Source organism: Equus quagga, chromosome 11, assembly GCF_021613505.1.
Source record: "Equus quagga isolate Etosha38 chromosome 11, UCLA_HA_Equagga_1.0, whole genome shotgun sequence".
In the NCBI taxonomy this organism is placed as follows: domain Eukaryota; kingdom Metazoa; phylum Chordata; class Mammalia; order Perissodactyla; family Equidae; genus Equus; species Equus quagga.
In genome coordinates, this window is record NC_060277.1 from 76,503,145 (window position 1) to 76,524,705 (window position 21,561).

A 21,561-nucleotide genomic window follows, 5' to 3' on the forward strand; every position below is an offset into this window, starting at 1 on the left:
CTCTTTCTCAAACCGCTGCTTGAAAAGTCTCAGCTTTAGAATTCCTCTTCACCTGTATTGTACGTGCCCTCTCTCTTGAGATGCCCTTTCGAGGAGGAATGGCATCTCCTCTTGTCAGTGATTGCTCACCGTGTGGTGTATATAAGAGCACAGGACTTGGAGGAAGTGAACGACCTTTGAAATCTGGCTTGGCCACTTAGGAGCTTTAAGACTTTGACTTCATTGAGCCTTAGTTTCCTCATCTGTAAGTGAAGATGAAGATAATGCCTGTCTTGGCTACATGTGATTATTTTGAGAGTCTAATGAAATAATGCATGTGTAAGTGCTTTATAAGTTCTTTAAAAAAACCTCGAGATCTTCGTTTAGGAATTCATATAGGGAAATTTCTTTGAAATTCTTTGGAAGATATATGTGTGATGGGGGAAAGCAAGAGAACACACATTCTGTAATTTTCAGAGCAGAATGGTAGTTCTGGGTATAAATACTTTGGGTTTTAAGTTAAAATGGAAACAAAACATTTTTCTTGCAGTATTGTTTAATTGAACATATTTATGAAGCATTTGAGTCTTTTTAAATGTTAGGAAATCAGAGTAATTTTATGTCTTAGACATATCTGGTCCTTTACTTAATTTTTTAGACTTCTCTTTTAGTTGGGCATTTTTGTGCCCTGAAACTCTGAAGATCTGATTCTAAACAGATGAACGAGGTCGTTGACCCTGTCTCACATCTTTACGGAAGGAGACTTTGTGACTGAGATGGTATTGTATATGCTGTGCCTTGTGGCTCTGATAGCTCCTCTTTATTATGGTTTTAAACTTTGTGGCGACTTACTGACAAGGTGGAAAGGAGAGAGTGACCCTCTAGAGCCACACTGTCCAATACAGTAGCCTCTAGTCACTTGTGCAGTTTAACTTCAAATTAAGTGAAATTAAATAAAACCAAAAATCCAGTTCCTTGAATACACTTAGCCACATTTCAAGTGCTCAAAAGCTACTTGTGGCTGGTGATTACAGTAATGGACAGTACAGATAAAGAACATTTCTATCATCAGAGAGAGTGTATCAGATAGGGCCGCCTTGGAACTCCTGACACCTGCTCTTCTTGCTGATTACTTGAGCAGTTTCCAAGAGAGACTCTTCAGAGAAGGCAGTTTTGCCAGGATCCATCCAGAGGCAGCTTGGACCACTGAATTTTAAAAATTTGGCTTTAGGGGCCAGGCCCGTTAGGTTCACACGCTGTGCTTCGGCGGCCCAGGGTTTCGCTGGTTGGGATCCTGGCCGCGAACCTAGCACCACTCTTTCAGCCATGCTGAGGCGGTGTCCCACATAGCACAACCAGAAGTGCCTACAGCTAGTGTGTGCAGCTATGTGCTGGGGAGCTTTGGGGAGGAGAAGAAGAAGGAGGGAAAAAAGGAACAGAAGATTGGCAACAGATGTTGACTCAGGTGCCAATATTAAAAAAAAAAAAAAAATTTTTGATTTTACTGTGACAGCTTCGTAAAATGCTGTCCCTAGTTTTGTGGCCCTTTTACTACCATCGGAAAGTGGCTTTTAACATTTGAAGCTCTAATTTAGCTTCCTCAGGTGTAGCTGGATTTTTTCCTCCCTGAATCATGTGAGCATACTTATTTTTCTTGTGGTTGAGATGTCCCAAGCTGGTCTCTTCTTTGTTGTATGGCCCTTACACTTTCCGGTACCTTCTTCCTTGGGCCTCATACCTTAAGTTTATATTTGTTACATGTATATTCTTCTTGAACTTCCCTGGACCATTGTCACAGTTGTTCTTCATCACGGGTGCCTGTCACTGTCACCTGAAGTACTCTTAAAAAAATATAGATGCCTTTGCCCCACCCCTAGAGTTTTAAAATCAGTAGGTTTGGAGCAGGACTTGGATATGCGTATTTTTTTAAGCTCCTTAAGTTATTCTGAGCACACCTTTGTTTGCAAACCACTACATCTTTGGAAACCCTCCTGGCTCTGTTAGGAAGCTATATTTGTGTTATATAGTGGGTCAGTCCTTTTACACATAATGACCACACTAGACGGGGTAAATAAATGCTTGCAAGTTTTTTTGTTGCAATCTGGAGTCCACCAGGGTGATTTGCTTTCCCTCCAACCTCTCTTGCAGGGTGTGCAGATAACAGTTCTTCACTTGGCTGGTTCTTCTTAATGTCTGCATTTAGAGTTCCAATAGGCCTGTCAGATTTAACTTGTCTGAAACAAAATCCTTAATTCCATGCCTACCCTCACCACCCCCCCATCTTTTCTGTCTTAGGAGATATACCCATTTTATCCAGCCAAAAACCTGGGTATTTTTTTGATTTCTGCCTTTCCCTCAACGTCCATATCTTAATGTAGCAGCTACCCGTATCACTTCTACCTCTAAAATATATCTCACTTGTGAATATTTCTTCTCCATTTTCACTGCCCTAATCCAAGCCACCACATTTTTAAAAACTTTTTATTATTGACAAGAGTCAAACATATGCAAAAGTAGAGAGACTAGTATGATGAATCCCTCTGCATCTGTCATCCAGCTTCAATAAGATCAACTCGTGGCCAGTCTTGTTTCATTTATTACCCCTCCCACTGGGATCATTTTGAACAAATAGAGACATCGTATCATACTGTAAATATTTCAATATGTATCTCTAAAAGATAACAAATGACTGCATTTAAAAATGTCCGTCAGATCATGTCACAGCCCCCCCCCCCCCCCCCCGCCTTTTTACCCTTCAGTAGCTTTCCATTTACTCTTAGAATAAAAGCTGCGCTCCTCACCAGAGCTGTAAGTCCTCACATGTCTGGCCCTTGCTCCTGTCTCCAGCCGCATTTCATGCCTCTTCCCCTTTGTTTGGTACTTGCCAGCCACTCTGGCATTTTTCTGTTCTTTGGACGCATCAGGATGTCTTTTCAGTTTGGAACCTTTGCATATGGTGTCCCTTCTTCCCAGCCAGCTCTTCCCTGGCTCTCCACATGGCAAATTCCATTTCATCCTTCACTCCTTGGCTCCAATGCCACCTTGTCAAAGATATTTTTCCCTGATCACCATATAAAATTAGCTCCTTCCCATTTCTATCCTGTATCTCCCTGTTTATTTCCTTCATAGCACTTACAGAATTGGAGAGGGTTGTTTGTTTATTTACTTATTGTCCATTTTTTTATTTTCACTATTAGAATGGGCGGGGACCTTGTCCGTCATGTGTCCTTAATGCCTAGAACAGCACCTGGTTATAGTAGGTACTCAATAAATACTTGTTGAATCTGAACATGCTGTCTAGGGGCCTTGGTTCATGAACCCCTAGAGGGTTCATGTTGGGGAGATTAAGTAAAGCTTATTAGTTAGAATGGGTTCTGAGGTAAATTAAAATATAAATCTAATGTCTTTTGCCTTTCTTATTATTACAATATGCCTTGTTTATTTTAGGCTGCCTTTGATATTGGTTGGGAACAAATCTGATCTGGTGGAATATAGTAGTATGGAGACCATTCTTCCTATTATGAACCAGTACACAGAAATAGAAACCTGTGTGGAGGTATGTCTTATTATTTGATTTCAAAAATTTACTGTTGGTGAATTCTCACTAAATTGAGGTTCAGAATAGGAGGGGAGGTGAGGCATGGAATAAATATTCTGTTTGTGAAGTCATGTAAACCAAATAAAACAGAGAACTTGGAGTTGGCCTCTGAGCTCTTTGTAGACAGTCATATTGTGATATACACTAAGAAAAATGCATTTTTCAGTTTCTTCAAGGAGTCTTGTTATTACTTAATATTGATAGTCTAAAAATTGTTTTTAGGGGGCCAGCCTGGTGGCATAGTGGTGAAGTTCGCATGTTCCGCTTCAGCGGCCTGGGGTTCACCAGTTCAAATCCCAGGTGTGGACCTACACACTACTTGTCAAGCCACGCTGTGGCAGACATCCCACATATAAAGTAGAGGAAGATGGGCACGGATGTTAGCTCAGGGCCAGTCTTCCTCAGCAAAAGGAGGAGGATTGGCAGCAGGTGTTAGCTCAGGGCTAATCTTCCTCAAAAAAAAAAAGAAATTGTTTTTAGCTCTCGTAATTACTTTCAGAGTGTAAAAGTTTTAACTTTTTTTCCAGTGTTCAGCAAAAAACCTGAAGAACATATCAGAGCTCTTTTATTATGCACAGAAAGCTGTTCTTCATCCTACAGGGCCTCTGTACTGTCCAGAGGAGAAAGAGGTAACCTGCTTCCCTCTTGCCCCCCGGGTCTGTGTTAGTAGGGGCTGAAATGTGTAAGTAGTAATTCTCGTATGATAGTGATTTTTAGTAACTCTTAAGTATCCTTGTAAACTGCTGAAATTTAAATTTATTGCTTTTTAAACTGTCATGTTTTCTAGATACTTTTCTTCAAAGACATTCACATTAAATGTTCAGAGTAGTATTCCAGATCAAATACTATTTCAGGAAGTGCTATTAAAACAGAAGAATTGGCAACAATAACAACAAAAAATCCAAAGACTTAGCTAATGGTCTGTTTGCTTTGCTCCTATAAAATCCACAAACTTAACAGCACACACACAGCCAGCCCTGATGGCCTAGTGGTTAAAGTTCAGTGCTCTCACCACTTCGGTGGCCTGGCTTTGCTTCCCTGTCAGGGAACCACACCACTCATCTGTCAGTAGCCATGCTGTGGTGGCGGCTCTGGAAGGACTTAACAGCTGGGATATACAACCATGCACTGGGACTTTGAGGGGGGAAAATACCACAACGTACACACACAAACGAAAAACCTGTATAGCTGTTTGACATGGGTACAACATGTAATACAACTTGAATACTCTCTTTTGGTTCATAGCTAAGAGACATAGTAATTCCTTAATTAAATATCTAAAATTTAACAATATTTTGCCATAGACTTTTAAAATTAATTTTTTTATTGAGATAGAACTTACATACCATAAAATTCACCCTTTTAAAGTGTACAATTCAGTGATTTTTAGTATATTCACACAGTTCTCTGTCTGTCAGCACTGTGTAATTCCAGAACATTTCATGTCCCCAAAAGAAACCCTGTACCCGTAAGCAGTCACTCCCATTCCCCTCCCCCCCAGCCCTTGGAAACCACTAATCTACTTTCTGGCTGTATGGATTTGCCTATTCTGGATGTTTAGTATAAATGGAATCATTTAAGGTCTTTTGTGTCTGGCTTCTTTCACGTAGCATAATGTTCTCAAGGTGCATCTGTGTCGTAGCATGTGTCAGCACTTCATCTCTTTTTATGGCCAAATAATACTTCATTGTATGGATGTACCACATTTTGTTACCCATTCATCTGTTGATAGACGTTTGAGTTGTTTCCACTTTTTGGCTACTGGGAATAGAGCTGCTGTGAACATTCGGACACAGGTTTGAACACCTGTTTTCAATTCTTTTGAGTGTGTATTTAGAAGTGGAATCTCTAGGTCACATGGTAATTGTATGTTTAACTCATTGAGGAACCACCAAACTGTATGAGGGTTCCAATTTCTCTACATCTTTACCAATACTTATTTTCCATTTTTTTCTTTTTTGGTTTGTTATAGCCATCCTAGTGGTTGTGAGTGGTAGCTCGTTGTTTTGATTTGCATTTCGCTGATGGCTAATGATGTTCAATATCTTTTCATGTGCTTATTGGCCATTTGTATATTTTCTTTGGAGAAATGTCTATTTAAGTCTTTTGCCCATTTCTTGAGTTGTTTGTCTTTTTATTATTGAGTTTTTAAGAATAAAAAATTGCAGATTCTTTTTCAGGAAAAGTTTATAGTATAGGTGAGTAGTTGGCAGACTTTGACCCATGGGCCAAATTTGGCTTGTCACCTGTTTTTGTATAACCTGTGAGCTAAGAATACATTTCATATTTTTAAATGGTTGAAAAAATCAAAAGGAATAATATTTTGTGATGTGGGAAAATTATATGACATTCTGATTTCATCATTCGTAAGTAAAGTTTTATTGCAACACAGCCGCGCTCATGTCTTTCTTTGTCTTTGGCTGCTTTCACGCTACAAAGGCAGAGATGAGTAGTTGCAGCCGAGCTTGTGTGTGGTGCTGTCGTCACTTCTCAGTGCTGAAGTGCACAGCTGAAGTACTGAGTGCAGCCGGTGCACTGACAGAGTTGTAACTGGACAGCGTTTCGAGTACCATGTGTATCACTGTACTGTGACATTTTATTTTTTATTATCAGTGCTGTACCTGTCATGCCACAACAAGAAAAGAAAAAAGTTGATTTTTGCTTGGCGAAGGAGGTATATTTTCTGCTCAAACTACAGTTCCGCCATCATTTTTTTTTTTGGACCTTGATGCAAGTGCAAAGGAAGTTTCCATATTTTATAATCCATTTGACGATGCAGTTGAGGAGCTTCCACCTAACCTTCAATTGGAACTGATTAATCTGCAGTGTAATGACATGCTAACTGGCAAAACTCAAGAAAAGAATCTCGTATAATTCTGTAAATACCTTCTGAGCAATGAATGTGCTTGGTTAAAATTATATGTTTATGGATGTGTGTCAGGATTGGCAGTATGTGTCTGTGCAGGAAGACGGTTTCAGAGGTGAAATATGTAAAATCTCATTACAGATCAGCATTGGCAGGAGAACATTTGCAATCGATATTTGTGATAAAGAACACTAATTTTGAACCCCAATTTAGCAGAATGTTCTCTCTCCAAGAAGAATTCCATTCTTCTCATTAGTAAACATGTATAGCAAATTTATGCTTCAGTTATTATTATATTTTGAATTTGATCAATAAAAACTTGGTGGAAATTTTATTCTCTCTTGCTATGTAAGTACCTACATGATCTTCGTGATTTTACCTGTTGGCTCTAAAAGCCTAAAACATGTGCTGTGTGACCCTTTACAGAAAAAGTGCTGACCCCTGCTGTAAGTGATTAATCTGAGCTATCCCTTAATCTGACCCTTCCTTCATCCTGGTTTACTGTTCCATAATTGGAATGCTCCTTTCTAACGTAATCTAGTATTTCCCAAATTTGCCTCACAATAGTCGCTGTTCATACTTGTTAAAACACAGATTGCATTCTGATTTAACCAGGTGCTGTATTTTATAATCAAGCAAATTTGGGAAATGGTCTGCTACTGTAGAGATTTTCCTCTGAGGCCTTAGCCTAGCGGTACGTTAAATCCCCTCTATTACTTTGTTCCCAGTTCTTTAGTTGCCGCTTTTTTTAGGCCTATTATTAGTTCTGCTAATCTGCTTATCATGCCTGCCCCTCCCCCAATCCCATAAGGGTAAAACATCTGCCACCATCTGTTACTTGTTTCTTAGGTGTACCTGCCTGAGGTAGAATCTGAAACTTTAGAGATTATACCTTGTTTTACCACAAGTACAAGCTTTGAGTCTAAGCTAATAACAGACTCTTAGTTAGACAACAATAATAAGCTTTTAACACAGATTTGAGGTGGAATCATGAAAAAGATCATATTAAAAATTGAGGCTTGAACTGTAAATACGTTTTCAGTGATGATGGACACTGTATGACCCATGAAGTCCTCTGCTGACCTAAGAATGAAAAAGGTGTAACTTTTATGTAATAATAATGGTTAGTCTCTGAGAGTTTAGGTTACTCATATGCAAATGAGTTTATATTATTACTGTAAAAAATTTTGAGTATAATTTATTGAGGTATAATTTAAAAAATTTTTTTAAAGTAGTCATTTTTTGACGTTATATTTTAAGGTGCATAATATTTAAACATCACATTGAGCCAGTACCTTAGAACACTTAGCTTCTGATGCATTTCAAGCTTTAATGAAAAATGCATCGTTGTTTATTTTTCTTCAAATTATTTTTTAATGTAGCTTTTTTTTTTTTTCCCCTGCTGAGGAAGATGTTTGCCTGAGCTAACATCTGTGCCAGTCTTCCTCTGTTTTTTAGTGTATGGACCACCAGCACAGCGTGGCCGCTAACAGAGCAGTGTAGGTCTGGGTTTGGTTCCAGAACCAAACCCAAACTGCCAAAGTGGAGCGTGCTGAACTTAACCACTAGGCCACTGACGCTGGCCCTTGTGCAGCTTTTTATGATGTGAGCAAAAACCACTTGCACAAAATAAAAAGTTACTTTTTGATTCTGTTTTTCCATCCTAGATGTTACTACTTTTTGAAACATTTAACTTATATAACAGATTTTAAAAGGAAAGTAAATAAAATATAACAATGTAATTTTTATTTATTAATCTTGACTATCTAATATTAGGATCACATTTATAGAAACAGTATCTTACTGTTCTTTATTTTTAAAAAAAATCACCCATGATTGTAGATGTTATAGGTTATAGACCATTTAGTACCATTTTATGTAAAGGAAGCCCTAGCCAGTGCTCTCTAAATGTTTGACTTATTTTTTTCAGTTCTTTCTAATCTCTTCATATCTTAGGTTTTATCTTTTTCTCACTAGATCAAATTAGTCTCGTGGAGACCCCTTTAAAACAAAAAAAGAAGGGATTATCTGTGTGTATTTTGGGAAAATAACAGTTTCCTTTTCAACTTTTTAAAGAATTGCTTTTCCGTATGATCAAAACTCATCACTGCTGTTTGCTCTGGATAGCCATGTGACTGAAGTTAAGAAGTTAATAAGTGCACATTTCCTCCCTTTGCTGTCTCATTTCTCTGCTTCAGTTGTGCCATAAGAGATCTACCTCCAAGTGTACACAATGTTCAAAGATCTTCCTGAAAGTTTTATTTTCTCAAAATTCTTGACAGTGATTATCCTATAGCAATTATGCAAGTTAGAAGCCTGTGGGCCTTATTTTTAAATAGTCAAATATTTGTTCTATCCGTTATAAATCCTGAAATAAAAATTAAGGAAGTTGTCAAAATATATTTCCAGCAGCATTACTTAGGAAAATTTTAGAGTCACAAAAGGCAAGGTTCTTTTTTAAATGTAAGTAGTTCTTATCTCATAATAGGAAATTAGTAAAAAGCGTTTACACTTGCCAACCAGTGCCATTTTGCCACCTTTTTGTGAATAAGCACGTTTCATATCCCAACTTTGACATACACACATACACAAGTGACAGATCAAAACATTTAGTCCCATTCTGGTACCAGAAGATTGATGATCAAAAATCAGCAGTTGATTATACCTCAAGAGAGCTGAAATGTTTTTAAAAAATCAGAAGTTGGGAAGCAAAGTCCTTAGTCGTTTTATAAGTCAGCTCCAATTCTTTATGGAATGAAGGAGGGCTTAAATAAATAAATATTTCTTCTTTATATGACTGGATGAACGAATCTTCTCTAAAGATGAACTTCTCTTTTGCCCATTCTTGGAGGATTCATGGTCATGAGGGGAGTATGACCATTCCAAATATTGGTCCAAGTAAATATTGCCTCATTTACTTAAAAAGAGTTGAGTATAAAAGTAAATGTCTTTGCCTTAGTTCACTTTTCATGTGGGTTGTATTGGATGTTACGTATTTGACAGTAAAAATGATCAGAACTATCTTTAGCATTACTTAGGAAAATCATATTTAAAAATCCCAACAATTTTAATTAAAACAGTTGTTTCTTTTCTTAATGATTTATAGATGAAACCAGCCTGTATAAAAGCCCTTACTCGTATATTTAAAATATCTGATCAAGATAATGATGGTACTCTCAATGATGCTGAACTCAACTTCTTTCAGGTAGCCCTCTTCATTTTCAGATGTTTGCAAATCTTGGGTTTTTTTTTTTTTTTTGGCTGAGAAAAGCTATAAAAAATTTATTAGCTTAAACAATGACATTGATAAACGTGTCTCTTTTGTGTAAAACTATCTTTCACATCAAGCTATTTAAGTTTTTACCTAGTGTATGAAACTCTCTTACCCATAGGAATTGAGGGGACTCTGAGAGTGTCATTTCATGGTGCACGGTGGGTGTATTAAGGATGACTTGAAGTCTGAACTCTGAATTATTTTTCTTTCTTGCTTTTGTGTAACCTAGCTACACAAAGAGCTCTTTGTTTTAGAAACTCCAAGGAGTGGATAGGAAAAGTTTCTTTCCTTCTCTGTGTGCCATGTTTTACTCAAGTAAGACACAGCGGGCACTATCCTAATTTAGAATTTGTTTCTTTTGGTTGCAACTCTTTCGTTTAATGTTGTTTTGTAGATTAATGTTTTATATTATTTGTGGCTTTAATGCTGATTTGATTTTAAATTTATTTTTATGGTTTTTGCTAGAGAATTTGTTTCAACACTCCATTAGCTCCTCAAGCTCTGGAAGATGTCAAGAATGTAGTCAGAAAACACATAAGTGATGGTGTGGCTGATAGTGGATTGACACTGAAAGGTAGGTGAAGGGTGTTTTTCCCCCTTTGAACTTAATATTTTCAAAATTTGACAGAAGGTGAAGGTCTCTAGAGCATTATTTATACTTTAAGGGAATGGTAGTATAAATCCAACTTGGATATTTAAGAGTTGGAAGAGAGAGGCCATCGGTGGGGATGATTGTCCTGACTGCCAGCATAAATTCCAGATAAGGAAATTGGTTGGATCTCAGGAATGCAGAGGTCCATCTGAGGGAAAGATTTCTGGAGCGAACAAATTTATCTTAAAATTCTTCATTTTCATAAGCCTTCTTTAAATAGAAATTATTTTTAGGGAAGACATTTTGTCTACCAGTCAAATTTACCAAGTACAGAATGTTCCCTGTAGAATACATTATAGAGCCACGGTGAAATAAGAGGTGGAATTGAACACCAGAATTTTCCATTCTGCACAGAGATCTATAAAGTGGTTTTACTTGGTATTGTATAACTTTGTGACTGTTGGTGTGTTGATTCCTTGAGATGTGTTTTTGGCCCTTTCATGTAGTGCTGTCTCTTGCTGCCCTGGGTGTATATGTGAAATGGTTCTGAAAGCAGCTCTGTTTCATTGAGACACTTGTGAACTTTGTTTTGATTTGATCTTCAGTATGCAGAGCTAGTGTGCCTGTGTCCGTGAACCTAGCTCTTACCATTAGCTTACGTGCTTATCTCCCATGTGACTCTGTACCCTTTTCCACATCAACTGTATTTACTAATTTGTTTTATTTCAGGTTTTCTTTTTTTACACACGCTTTTTATCCAGAGAGGGAGACACGAAACTACTTGGACTGTGCTTCGGCGATTTGGTTATGATGATGATCTGGACTTGACACCTGAATATTTATTCCCCTTGTATGTACCTTTGGCTTTCTAATTGATTTCACTTGCCAAGTATTTTTAAGTTTTGTTTAGCACATAGTTGGGTAGGCTTTGAGCTACTCAGGAATAAATTAGATTTATAGAGAGGTTTCTAGCAGGGTTTCTCAACCTTGGCACTATTGACAATTTGGACTGGATAATTCTTTGTTGTAGAGTCTGTCCCACGCATTATAGGATATTTAGCACATCCTTAGATGCCAGTAACACCTCCTCCCCCAGTTATGTCAGCCGAAAATGTCTAATTATCTCTAGAAATTGCCAAATGTTCCCTCAGGAGTGAAATCATTCCCAGCTGAGAGCCACTGATTTATAGGATGGCTCAAACTTTTCTTGTTCTTCTCGTGGCAAATACAAGTATCTTTTTAAATTCACTTTATTGAGGAGGGAGATAAAAGATGCTAGACAAACTGGCTTTTAGAGTCAAGAGATCAGAAATATATTGGTTAGCGTTTTTCTTTTCCTTTCATTAGTCCTTTTCCTCCCTAACTTTTAAAGACTGTTCTTAGGTCAGGATGAAATAAGTATTTTTCCGCAACAACCAGTCTCTTTATGGTTATTTTCCTTTAGATAATTCTGTGTTTAAGTTTTCTTTGTTTAAAAATGGACCCAGTATCGCCCTAAAATAGAAGGCCGCCTTGCTGTAGGATGCCTCTCCTGTACCCCAGGAAAGTGGGCTTTTCAGGGACGTGACTTCCCGAGATCTGGCCTTTGAGTCTTCAGCCTTTCTTCACTTTTTCAGTAGCACATTATCTTCATGTTGTCCCTTTTTATTTTAGCAAAGCACCCCTCATATCTATGTAAAGGATCAAAAAGACTTGTTTTTTTCCTTCCCCATCATTGAGGAAGGAGAGTTCTTTCTGGTTGGATTCCTGGTCCATTAATCAGTTCTAAGTTAAAACTTCTCTTGTCAAAGTTATTAAATCCTGGCTCAAGTAATTTCCCAGATTTTTCAATAAATATATATTGAATGAATGAATTTGTCCTGGGACCTTTTCGTCGAGTTTTCTTTTTTGTGCCATTTATATGAGTAGATAAATTGTACAGGAGGTTGCTTATCACTTGCTTAAGTATGACAGTGAGGAACCTCCATCTCTTACAGCTTTGTAACTTCACTAACATCTCTTTCAATTTCTTTATGCTCTCTGCCTTTAATTTTCTGCAAAATAGCCCTTTAGAGCCACCACTTGAATCTCTCTAGCCTTCTTATTAAACTCTGCCTCTGTCCTTCACACTGCTGCTGGATTAATAGATATATAAATACAGATTTGGCCATGTTACTTCCCTTCAAGGCAAGATAAAGCCCAACCTTCTTTTTGTTTTGGGTTAGGAGGCTTCGCCCTGAGCTAACATCTGCTGCCAATCTTACTCTTTTGGTATGTGGGCCGCAGCCACAGATGAGTGGTTGTAGGTCCACACCCAGGAATCGAGCCTGGGCTGCTGAAGTGGAGCACGCCAGACTTAACCACTAGACCACTGGGGCTGGCTCCGGGTGCAAGCTTCTTACGTGGTCTGTGAGGTCATTCATGATCTGCTCTCCTCATGCTCGCTCCTTGCCTTCATTCTAGTAAATACTAAATTATTTATAGTCCACCAGTCATATGTTGTTTCTCACTCTAGGCTTTTGCCCATGGTATTTTCACTCTCTCCTTCCCTCTGCCCCCAACCTAATTAATGCCTTTTATTCTTCTAGTCTCAATTCAGGTGACAGTCTCTCTCAGCAGCACTCACACGGTTCCATCCCCAGGCCAGGGATGTTCCCTTTCATGGAAAGCCCCCCAGCATCCTTAGCTTATGCGTACTCAACACTCACCTCATTCTGTTGCGATAGTGAGGTTATCTGTGTGTGGTTCGTCTCCCACTTGTGTGTGGTTCCTTAGAGATAGGGAGCCTGTCTTGTTTTTGTGTCCCTAATACCTAGCTCATGCATTTGATAAATGTTCATTGAACTGAATTTAGGGTGAGTCAAAAAGGTCAACTTAGGCAGAAATAACATCTCTTCACATTATTTTCAACTCATTGCAGTGTTGACATTGTACAAAGCTCATAATTATGACTTAGAACTTGTTTATAGGAAGAACAAACCCATTAAAGTTTAATCAGTATTATTTGTAAATTTTTTTTCAACCTGCCCTTCAGATATTTAGAAAAACTTTATATGTCAGCTCGAAATGACCATTATGATGCCTCTTCTGAGGATCGCCATACCACTCCAGTGACTTTCCCTGGGAAAGTCTAAATGGCTCCAGCAAAGATATTTTGTAAAGGATGTCATCCCACAAAAAGACTTGTTGCAATTTTGTATTCATTTCTTAAATTAAATTTTAATATTTGATTAATGCTTTATTTTACTCTTAAATTTTTTTCATCAACAGGCTAAAAATACCTCCTGATTGCACTACTGAATTAAATCATCATGCATATTTGTTTCTCCAAAGCACCTTTGACAAGCATGATTTGGTAAGCTTTTAGCTGCAGTTTTCCACGATATATGATAAAATATTTTTCTGTGAATGATTTAACTCTGTTCCCTTTGCTATGGGGTGCTTATGAGACATAGCCCAAATTACCCAAACTCTCTTAATTAAATTAGCAAACATACTTTCTTTTATTTATTTACTTTTATTGCTTTCTCAAGAAGGAAAAGTCTAGTTTCTGATAGACTCTTGTGTACATTTTTTTATACACAGGTAAGGAATTTTTATCAAAGTGTAAAATTTCTTTTCAGTCATTAGTTTTTACAAGCATAGCTTTACTAAACTTGGTGGGCTCTTGTGTTTGGGATTATTCTCTTAGATAATCTAGACACTTTGTATATTTCCTTGTGTATTTTCAGGATAGAGACTGTGCTTTGTCACCTGATGAGCTTAAAGATTTGTTTAAAGTTTTCCCTTACATACCTTGGGGGCCAGATGTGAATAACACAGTTTGTACAAATGAAAGAGGCTGGATAACCTACCAGGGCTTCCTTTCCCAGTGGACGTGAGTATAGAGCTTGCCTGTTTCCTCTAGAGTCACAGCTGGTTTAAAATTATGGTGCATCACATTCCTCATTTTGTAAGTTTGCCAGATCTTACAAAATGCTTCAGTCGTAACTGCCTGTAAGCAGGATTTACAATACTGCTGCTATCTCTAAGATGAACTTGAGATGTTCTCTAAATCTATCAGGAAGAGATGTGTTTGCTTTTGGAGGATGTACAGGGACATCATCCAAAGAAGAATAAGTCTTGCATCAAAGACTTAAGTAATAAGTCTTACATCAAAACTGAGCTAAATTTTAATATTTTTGATTAAGGGAAGTAGAAACGTCATTGCTGTTGCACAGTTCTTAGACCTTCAGAATATGGGGAAAGCATATTTTGCTTGACACTGAAGACTTATTTTGAGGCTTGTTTGTTTTTAATGCAGTCTTAGTCAGACTCAGGGAGGGTTTGTCTAAATCTAGTTGCAGCACAGTTGATGTTGTATTTGGGTGCTGAGGAAATCCTCTGGTCACACCTGATGACATAATTACTTTAACCTTAGTGAGATTAACTTTCTCAACACCAGGATTTAGTTTTTCAAATCGTAAGAAAGGCTGACTAATTTCAAGTGCCTTTGAGTTATTTTTGCACCTTTCACAAAGTTCTTCAGACTTAATTATCATTAAGTCCTCAGCTAGCCTATGTTTGCAGTACACTCTGTGACTGGGGAGCAGAGAATAGAAAATATTCCGGCTCTAGATTTTATCAGCAGTTTGTTGCTCATCTTGTGGCCTTGCTCTTTCTGGGCAGGTGGAGGAGTTATAGGAATCCCCCCGCATCTTGCCTTCTCCCTTTCTTCTCTGTCTTAAGAATGGTAGTGTAGGAAAAATCATGGTTGGGCGCATGGGAAATTAAAGCAGTCTGACAAAAATTACCTGGATCTGGTGGTGAAATTATTTGAGCTGTTGGAATTTTTTTTCTATAAATGCTCATTTAGGAACTTTCCACATTTTAAACTCTACTCTTTCCTAGGCTCACGACCTATTTAGATGTACAGCGGTGCCTAGAGTATTTGGGCTATTTGGGCTATTCAATATTGACTGAACAAGAGTCTCAGGCTTCAGCCATTACAGGTAAGTATTTGAATACTCTTCAGTTCATGATTAGAAAAATATTTTAAGATTCCAGTTTCATATGTGAAAATAAATTCATATTCATTATTATTCCATGTCTACACTCTATTAGTTTTCCCCATGATTTGGCAATTTCTTTTGAATTGAGATGCTTCATTTTATTGTTTATCAATAAAGGAAGTGTAGAGGTCTTACTTCTAGTTTACTGTGGGTACTCAACTGATGAAAATCACGGAGGGCTATGGGCATTAAAAGTATTTATTTACCAGCCTATCTTGTGTTTTAATTTTCTTCAAACATTGAGAACAATGTTGATGAAAACGTGATCCTCATATTGAATTAATTGTATGTCTCTCGACTTCGTAACCGTTTTCCACGTTAATAAATTTTTCACAGATCTTGTAATTCTTGCCAAGCAATGTGCTCCGCTTAAAGAAAACCCATAGGTATGGAATTAACAAATTAGGGAACTGATCGTTTCAAGAGTTTCTTAAATCCTAATTGGTGGGAAAAAATGCCATATCTTATAGGAAGCCCCAGCGCAAGAAGACAACCAGTCTTAAATTGACAGAGCAAGTATCTTTTAAACTACTTAACAACTCAGACAGCATTTAATTCAGCACCAAAGAGTAAGGAACTAATTGCTAGCCAGCGTGAGGTTCTTTCACTCAACAAGATATATCGTGGACATCTTTCTATATCAATATGTGTACTTTTATACATCTTTAATGTTAAATAATGTGTCATCATATGGATGTTCTGTAATTTAACTATGCCATGATTATTGTGTGTGTTTTATCACTTTCAGATTTTTGCTACCATAAATAGTGCCTCTGGTGAGCTTTGTTGTAGTTGAATCTTTGGGAGCAGCTTAAGGAGGCTGTTCACTTCAGGACGAGATGCCCCCTTGCTCTGCTGACACAGCACTGTTTTCTGGCCTGCCTCTTTTACAGAGTTACCTTTGGAAGGCCGGTTAACCCCAGAGTGCCTATCCCTTTCCTATTTACTGATCCAAGAATACAGATTTGAGATAGCTTCTTTTAGTTTGTAATTTGTTATGACAGTGATTTATCACGGAACAAAATAGATGGGCTATAGTGTCGCCTACATTTATTGTAATTTTCATTCATTTTTAGGACATCATTTTTCTTAGGAAAATGTACTACTTATTTTATGATGAAATAAGTATTATTTGATTACTAGAAATTCACTTTAGAGCCAACTTTCCGAAATGCATCTTTTCCACTAAGTGAGGCCCTTCTGTATTATATTTAGTACTTTATTTCACGTACAGCTTGACTGTTACACAGTATGTTTGTTTGTCAATGAAACACTTAATAAATGTGATAAGCAGCACTACCCTACTTTGCAGAAGGTGAAATGGAGGCTCAGTGAGTTTAAGTGGTACACAATTAGTTTTCTTTTTCTTTTTAGTAACAAGAGATAAAAAGATAGACCTTCAGAAAAAACAGACTCAAAGAAATGTCTTCAGATGTAATGTAATTGGGGTGAAAAACTGTGGGAAAAGTGGAGTTCTTCAGGCTCTTCTTGGAAGAAACTTATCGGTGAGAGTTCTCAGAAAATAAACCTTATCCAACAAGTTTTTATAGTCATGAGTTTACATAGTTTTCTCATAGTCGTTCACCTTTTTAGATGCTTACTAGAACTCAGTGACCTCTGTATATTAGTAAAGTACAATCTCAAGTGTAACAATAATCCCGTTGAACTGGCTTTATCTTTGCCTCACTGATGTTAGCTATCGTTTGTCTTTCTTTTTTAACCAGCGTTCAGATGGGGATTAAATGAATACATACGTGAAAGCATCTATCTCATTTCTTGGCATGAAGTAAATGTACAGTAAATATTTCAAATTGAATACTAATTCTGAGTGCTGCCTTGAGTAGGGAGATTGACATATTTCCAGATGAGTCTCATATCAGACCAAATTATAGTATAATGAGAACTGCCAGCAGGTGGCTCTGGAGTACGTGCTTTCAAGGATATAGTCCTCTTCAGCTGCAGCTTCCACTTTGTGCAGAACAAATGTGTCTTTTGTCTTAGACTTTAAGAACTTAGAAACATAAAATCAATATCCCCTTTGTACTGATAAATAATACATAGTGTAGAGATGAATGCCCCTTTATTTATAACACACCCACAAATACATGCAGAGTATGTGTGTTGATGAAAACTAGTTACTGTAATTTCTTACTGTAAATATTGAGATTTCTGGTTGTTTTCAGAGGCAGAAGAAAATTCGTGATGATCATAAGTCCTACTATGCGATTAACACTGTTTATGTATATGGACAAGAGAAATACTTGTTGGTAAGAAAATCTCTGGCATATAAAAGTTATTAATTATTAGGTACACTTTCAAGTGACTCTTTGAAAACACAGTTGGGTTTAGTTTAATGGCTGTATGTGTAACTTTTGTGTGATTTTTTTTTTCAGTGGTTTATTCATTGGAATTAATTTAATTCCCTTGATTTGTGTGGTGATTACACAGCTATAGATATGTGTAAAAATTCCTATTTGTGTGCTTAATTATGTTATACCACAATAAGAAAGAAAAAAAATTAACTCCTCTTTACTCTTTCTTCTACTTTTATTTAAATAAATGATGTCCTTTACTGTTGACTAGAAATTAATATGAAACCTTAGTGCCGGTGCTTGGTAATTTATCTATAATCTGAATCGAGTTTTATCTATTTAGCAGGGAGGAGTATAGTTAAGAAATGTTAGCGTAAAAAATGAATGAAAGAAGGGTATGCCTGAAAAGATACTATGAAATACAATAGAAAGAGATCATATATTCTTCTTGGATTCAGTCAGATTTTAGTTTGAACGTGGTCCACCGTTGATGAGCTGTGTGACCTCAGGCAAGTAGCTTAGTCTCTCTGAGTCTATTTCTTATTAGGTTAGCTAATATGAGAAATTCCTAACAAATAATAGCTACTAGGAGAAGTTTATTCGCTTTCTTTTTGGAAATAGTTTTTTCTGCCGGACAGATGATCACGTTGAATTTTATACTTAGTTCACTCTTTATGATTAAAGTTCTTTGTTAGTTTCTAATTAAACCTTGTTTATCTCCCAGTCTTCTCCTATAAGTATAATTCTACTTATTGAATACTGAGTAAATATTGCTGACTGTTAGTTTTCCTCTTTTTATTCTTACTCTGTATACATTCTTTATAAATTGATGTCTTTCATGTCTCTGAATATCCATGCTGTAATAGTGTTCTTTTTGGAATATATTGAGTCACTTCTGACTCTACACTTCCCCTTTGTTCTCTTCAACAAGGATGCGCTGTCTTATATAACTCAGTACTGAATTTTACTCTTGTTGGATCATTAGCATATCATAGATGGGATATTTCATTAGAGGTTTTATAATAAACATTGAAAAAGAGTAGGCAGTGAAGTAAAACAGAATGACCTTCGTATAAAGAATCCTTTGCTTTGTGTTTCTGATTGATGGGAGAAGAGATGGTGTGGTAGAAAGAAAATAGACTTGGAATCATATCTGAGTTCCGGTTTTCGTCTGATGACCTATTAGATGTGTTATCTTAGGCAGTTGACTTAATCTCTTTAGCCTACCATCTCACCTTTAGATTGTAGAGAATGCATGTAAGGGGCCTGCCCAGCACTTTAGTCACTCACTAAATGTTAGCTTCTGTAGAACCTTAATCACCTTTCTTTTTTGCTCAGGAACATTCTCCCTGAGCTAACATCCGTGTCAGTTTTCCACTGTTTTTTACTATGTGAGCTGCCAGCTAACAGAGTGATGTAGGTGCACACCTGGGAACCGAACCCAGGCTGCTGAAGTGGAACGTGCTGGACGTAACCACTAGCCCACCGGGCTGGCCCTTAATCACCATTTTTAATCCAAAAAATCAGAAGCTACTTGTTTATCTACACTTCTCACTTTTCAAAATGGTCTGAAAAGTTATACTTAACTAGTATTTTTTATTAGGAAGTCAAGTTAAGCAATGATAAAACATCATGACTTTAATTATACATCAATGTTATGATACTTATGTTTCTCATTATCTTTTTCTTTGCACAAGTTGCATGATATCTCAGAATCGGAATTTTTAACTGAGGCTGAGATCATTTGTGATGTTGTGTGCCTGGTATATGACGTCAGTAACCCCAAATCCTTTGAATACTGTGCCAGGATTTTTAAGGTTTGTTGCTCTTTTGGTCTATAACTAAGTTTAACTTTATATGGAGTTTAATGGAATTGTAATGTGGTGTTTTCTAACCAGGGAAATGCAAGACTATCACTTGTGGAACTTTTTAAAAGTAGGTGCATCTGTGTCCTGTCCCTGAAGGTTCTAGTTTCATTCTGGGAGGGTAGAGTCCCAGGCGTCTGTATTTTTAAAAGCATTTTTTTCCACATGTGACTCTCATGTACATTCCTGGTTAAGAACCTCTGCATTAATGGAAGGTCTTCTTGGCTGTTACGAATGTTCATGGATTATACATTGCCAGTTACACCAAGAATAATAATAGCCAGAGCAAGGGAAGAAACTAGAGGCTTGAAAATTTATCAGTCACTTTGAGATTATCAACAAGATTCAATAGGAGTAAAAAAATTATATGTACAAAGGAATTTATTCTAGCATTTTTTGTTTGTTTTTTGAGGAGGATTAGCCCTGAGCTAACATCTCTGCCTATCTTCCTTTATTTTTCATGTGGGATGCTTGCCACAGCATGGCTTGATAAGCGGTGCGTAGGTCTGTGCCCGGGATCTGAACTGGCAAACCCCAGGCTGACAAAGTAGAGTGTGCAGACTTAACTGCTACACTGCTGGGCCAGCCCATCTAGCATTATTTTTAATAGCAAAAAACTGGAAATAATCCAAATGTGTAAGAATAGGAGGATGATTTACCAAATTAAGATAAAATAATCCAGTGGAATATTAGCCAGCAATTAAAAGTAATGATTTTGCAGTCAAATGCTCTACCACTGAGCTGTACCCCCTAAAAGTAATGATTGGAATTCTGAAAACATGAAAGAGTCAGTATTATATTTTTAAATGGTAGTGTCGAGCATGACTACAACTATATAAGTATATATATATATATAAATGCATGTACTTGAAGACTGGAGGTAGTATGAAAATAGTGTGCTTTAGGATAGAGAAGTTTAAGTGGATTTCTTTTTATTTCAAAATATTGTCTTTGTTATAAAAACACATTTTTTTTCAAATTCTAGTAATCTGAAGAATTATCATAGGTTTGTATTGTTACCAGCATTAGAAAAGTGGTCCTGGTCTTAGGAGACTGACCTGGACCTCTTCCAGTCTTTGCCTCTTAGTTTACTTTCTCTTTGAAGTTGTTGATGCTTTGCCTATCTAGAGAAAATGTTTAGTGCACATTTAATTAAATTTAGTCATTTTTGAACTTATCAGATTGTTGTTTCATTTTTTATTCCATAGCAACACTTTATGGACAGCAGAATACCTTGCTTAATCATAGCTGCAAAGTCAGACCTGCATGAAGTTAAACAAGAATATAGTATTTCACCTGCTGATTTCTGCAGGAAACACAAAATGCCTCCACCACAAGCCTTTACTTGCAATACTGCTGATGCACCCAGTAAAGATATCTTTGTTAAATTGACAACAATGGCCATGTACCCGTAAGTACTTACTCTGCCGTCATTTTCATGTTGCATGGTTCATAATAACATTGCATGCCATTCTTAGCCATGCGGGTGGACTCTATGTCACATAGAAGTTGTTCAGCAACAGAAAGACACTTTGTAATGAGAAGGTACAAATTTATGAGTAACTGCAAGTTTGGTTTGGGTGCCATAATAAAGTTATATAAACAGTGCTTCTGATAATATTTATATATTTTTGATGAGGCTGTAACTATCTTAATAGGATAGTACAGTAAAACTCAGCCTCCCATTCAACGTTAAAAAAGATAGTCTCATTTCAATAAAATGGGGTTAGCATCATGTTGCTTTGTGCTTACAAGGCGTTCCATATGAAAAAAAGTTCACTTTTATATTTTCCTGTTGATTAATTGATCTTGAGTATATGAGGGATTCTAAAATCTTTTAGGAATTTATGTTTAGATTATTGGTATGTTTGAGTTTAGGATAAACTGTCTTTAAGCGCTGTAAAAAGCAGTCGTAATTGGAATTCTCACTATATAAATGTTTTACATTGTGTTTTGAGCCACAACTTTTATGTACATTTATTGTATATCTATACATGCATATGCACAAGCACGTAACTGTGGCCATCTTCCTGATTTACTAACTG

The 21,561-nt window shown here is 36.9% G+C and overlaps 1 protein-coding gene across 8 annotated transcripts in view; it reads left to right on the top strand.

The window, feature by feature from the left end:
• The window catches only part of RHOT1 (ras homolog family member T1), a 56,722-nt gene that overhangs the window by 21,101 nt on the left and 14,060 nt on the right, over positions 1–21,561 (top strand). For all 8 annotated transcript variants that reach the window (XM_046675286.1, XM_046675280.1, XM_046675283.1 and 5 more), the window contains exons 7-18: positions 3,427–3,535; positions 4,105–4,206; positions 9,550–9,648; positions 10,183–10,291; positions 11,039–11,159; positions 13,559–13,643; positions 14,020–14,165; positions 15,179–15,279; positions 16,714–16,844; positions 17,523–17,606; positions 19,349–19,468; positions 20,725–20,927. In XM_046675286.1, the coding sequence (XP_046531242.1) occupies positions 3,427–3,535; positions 4,105–4,206; positions 9,550–9,648; positions 10,183–10,291; positions 11,039–11,159; positions 13,559–13,643; positions 14,020–14,165; positions 15,179–15,279; positions 16,714–16,844; positions 17,523–17,606; positions 19,349–19,468; positions 20,725–20,927 (1,410 nt within the window). The remainder of the gene's footprint in view (positions 1–3,426; positions 3,536–4,104; positions 4,207–9,549; positions 9,649–10,182; positions 10,292–11,038; positions 11,160–13,558; positions 13,644–14,019; positions 14,166–15,178; positions 15,280–16,713; positions 16,845–17,522; positions 17,607–19,348; positions 19,469–20,724; positions 20,928–21,561) is intronic.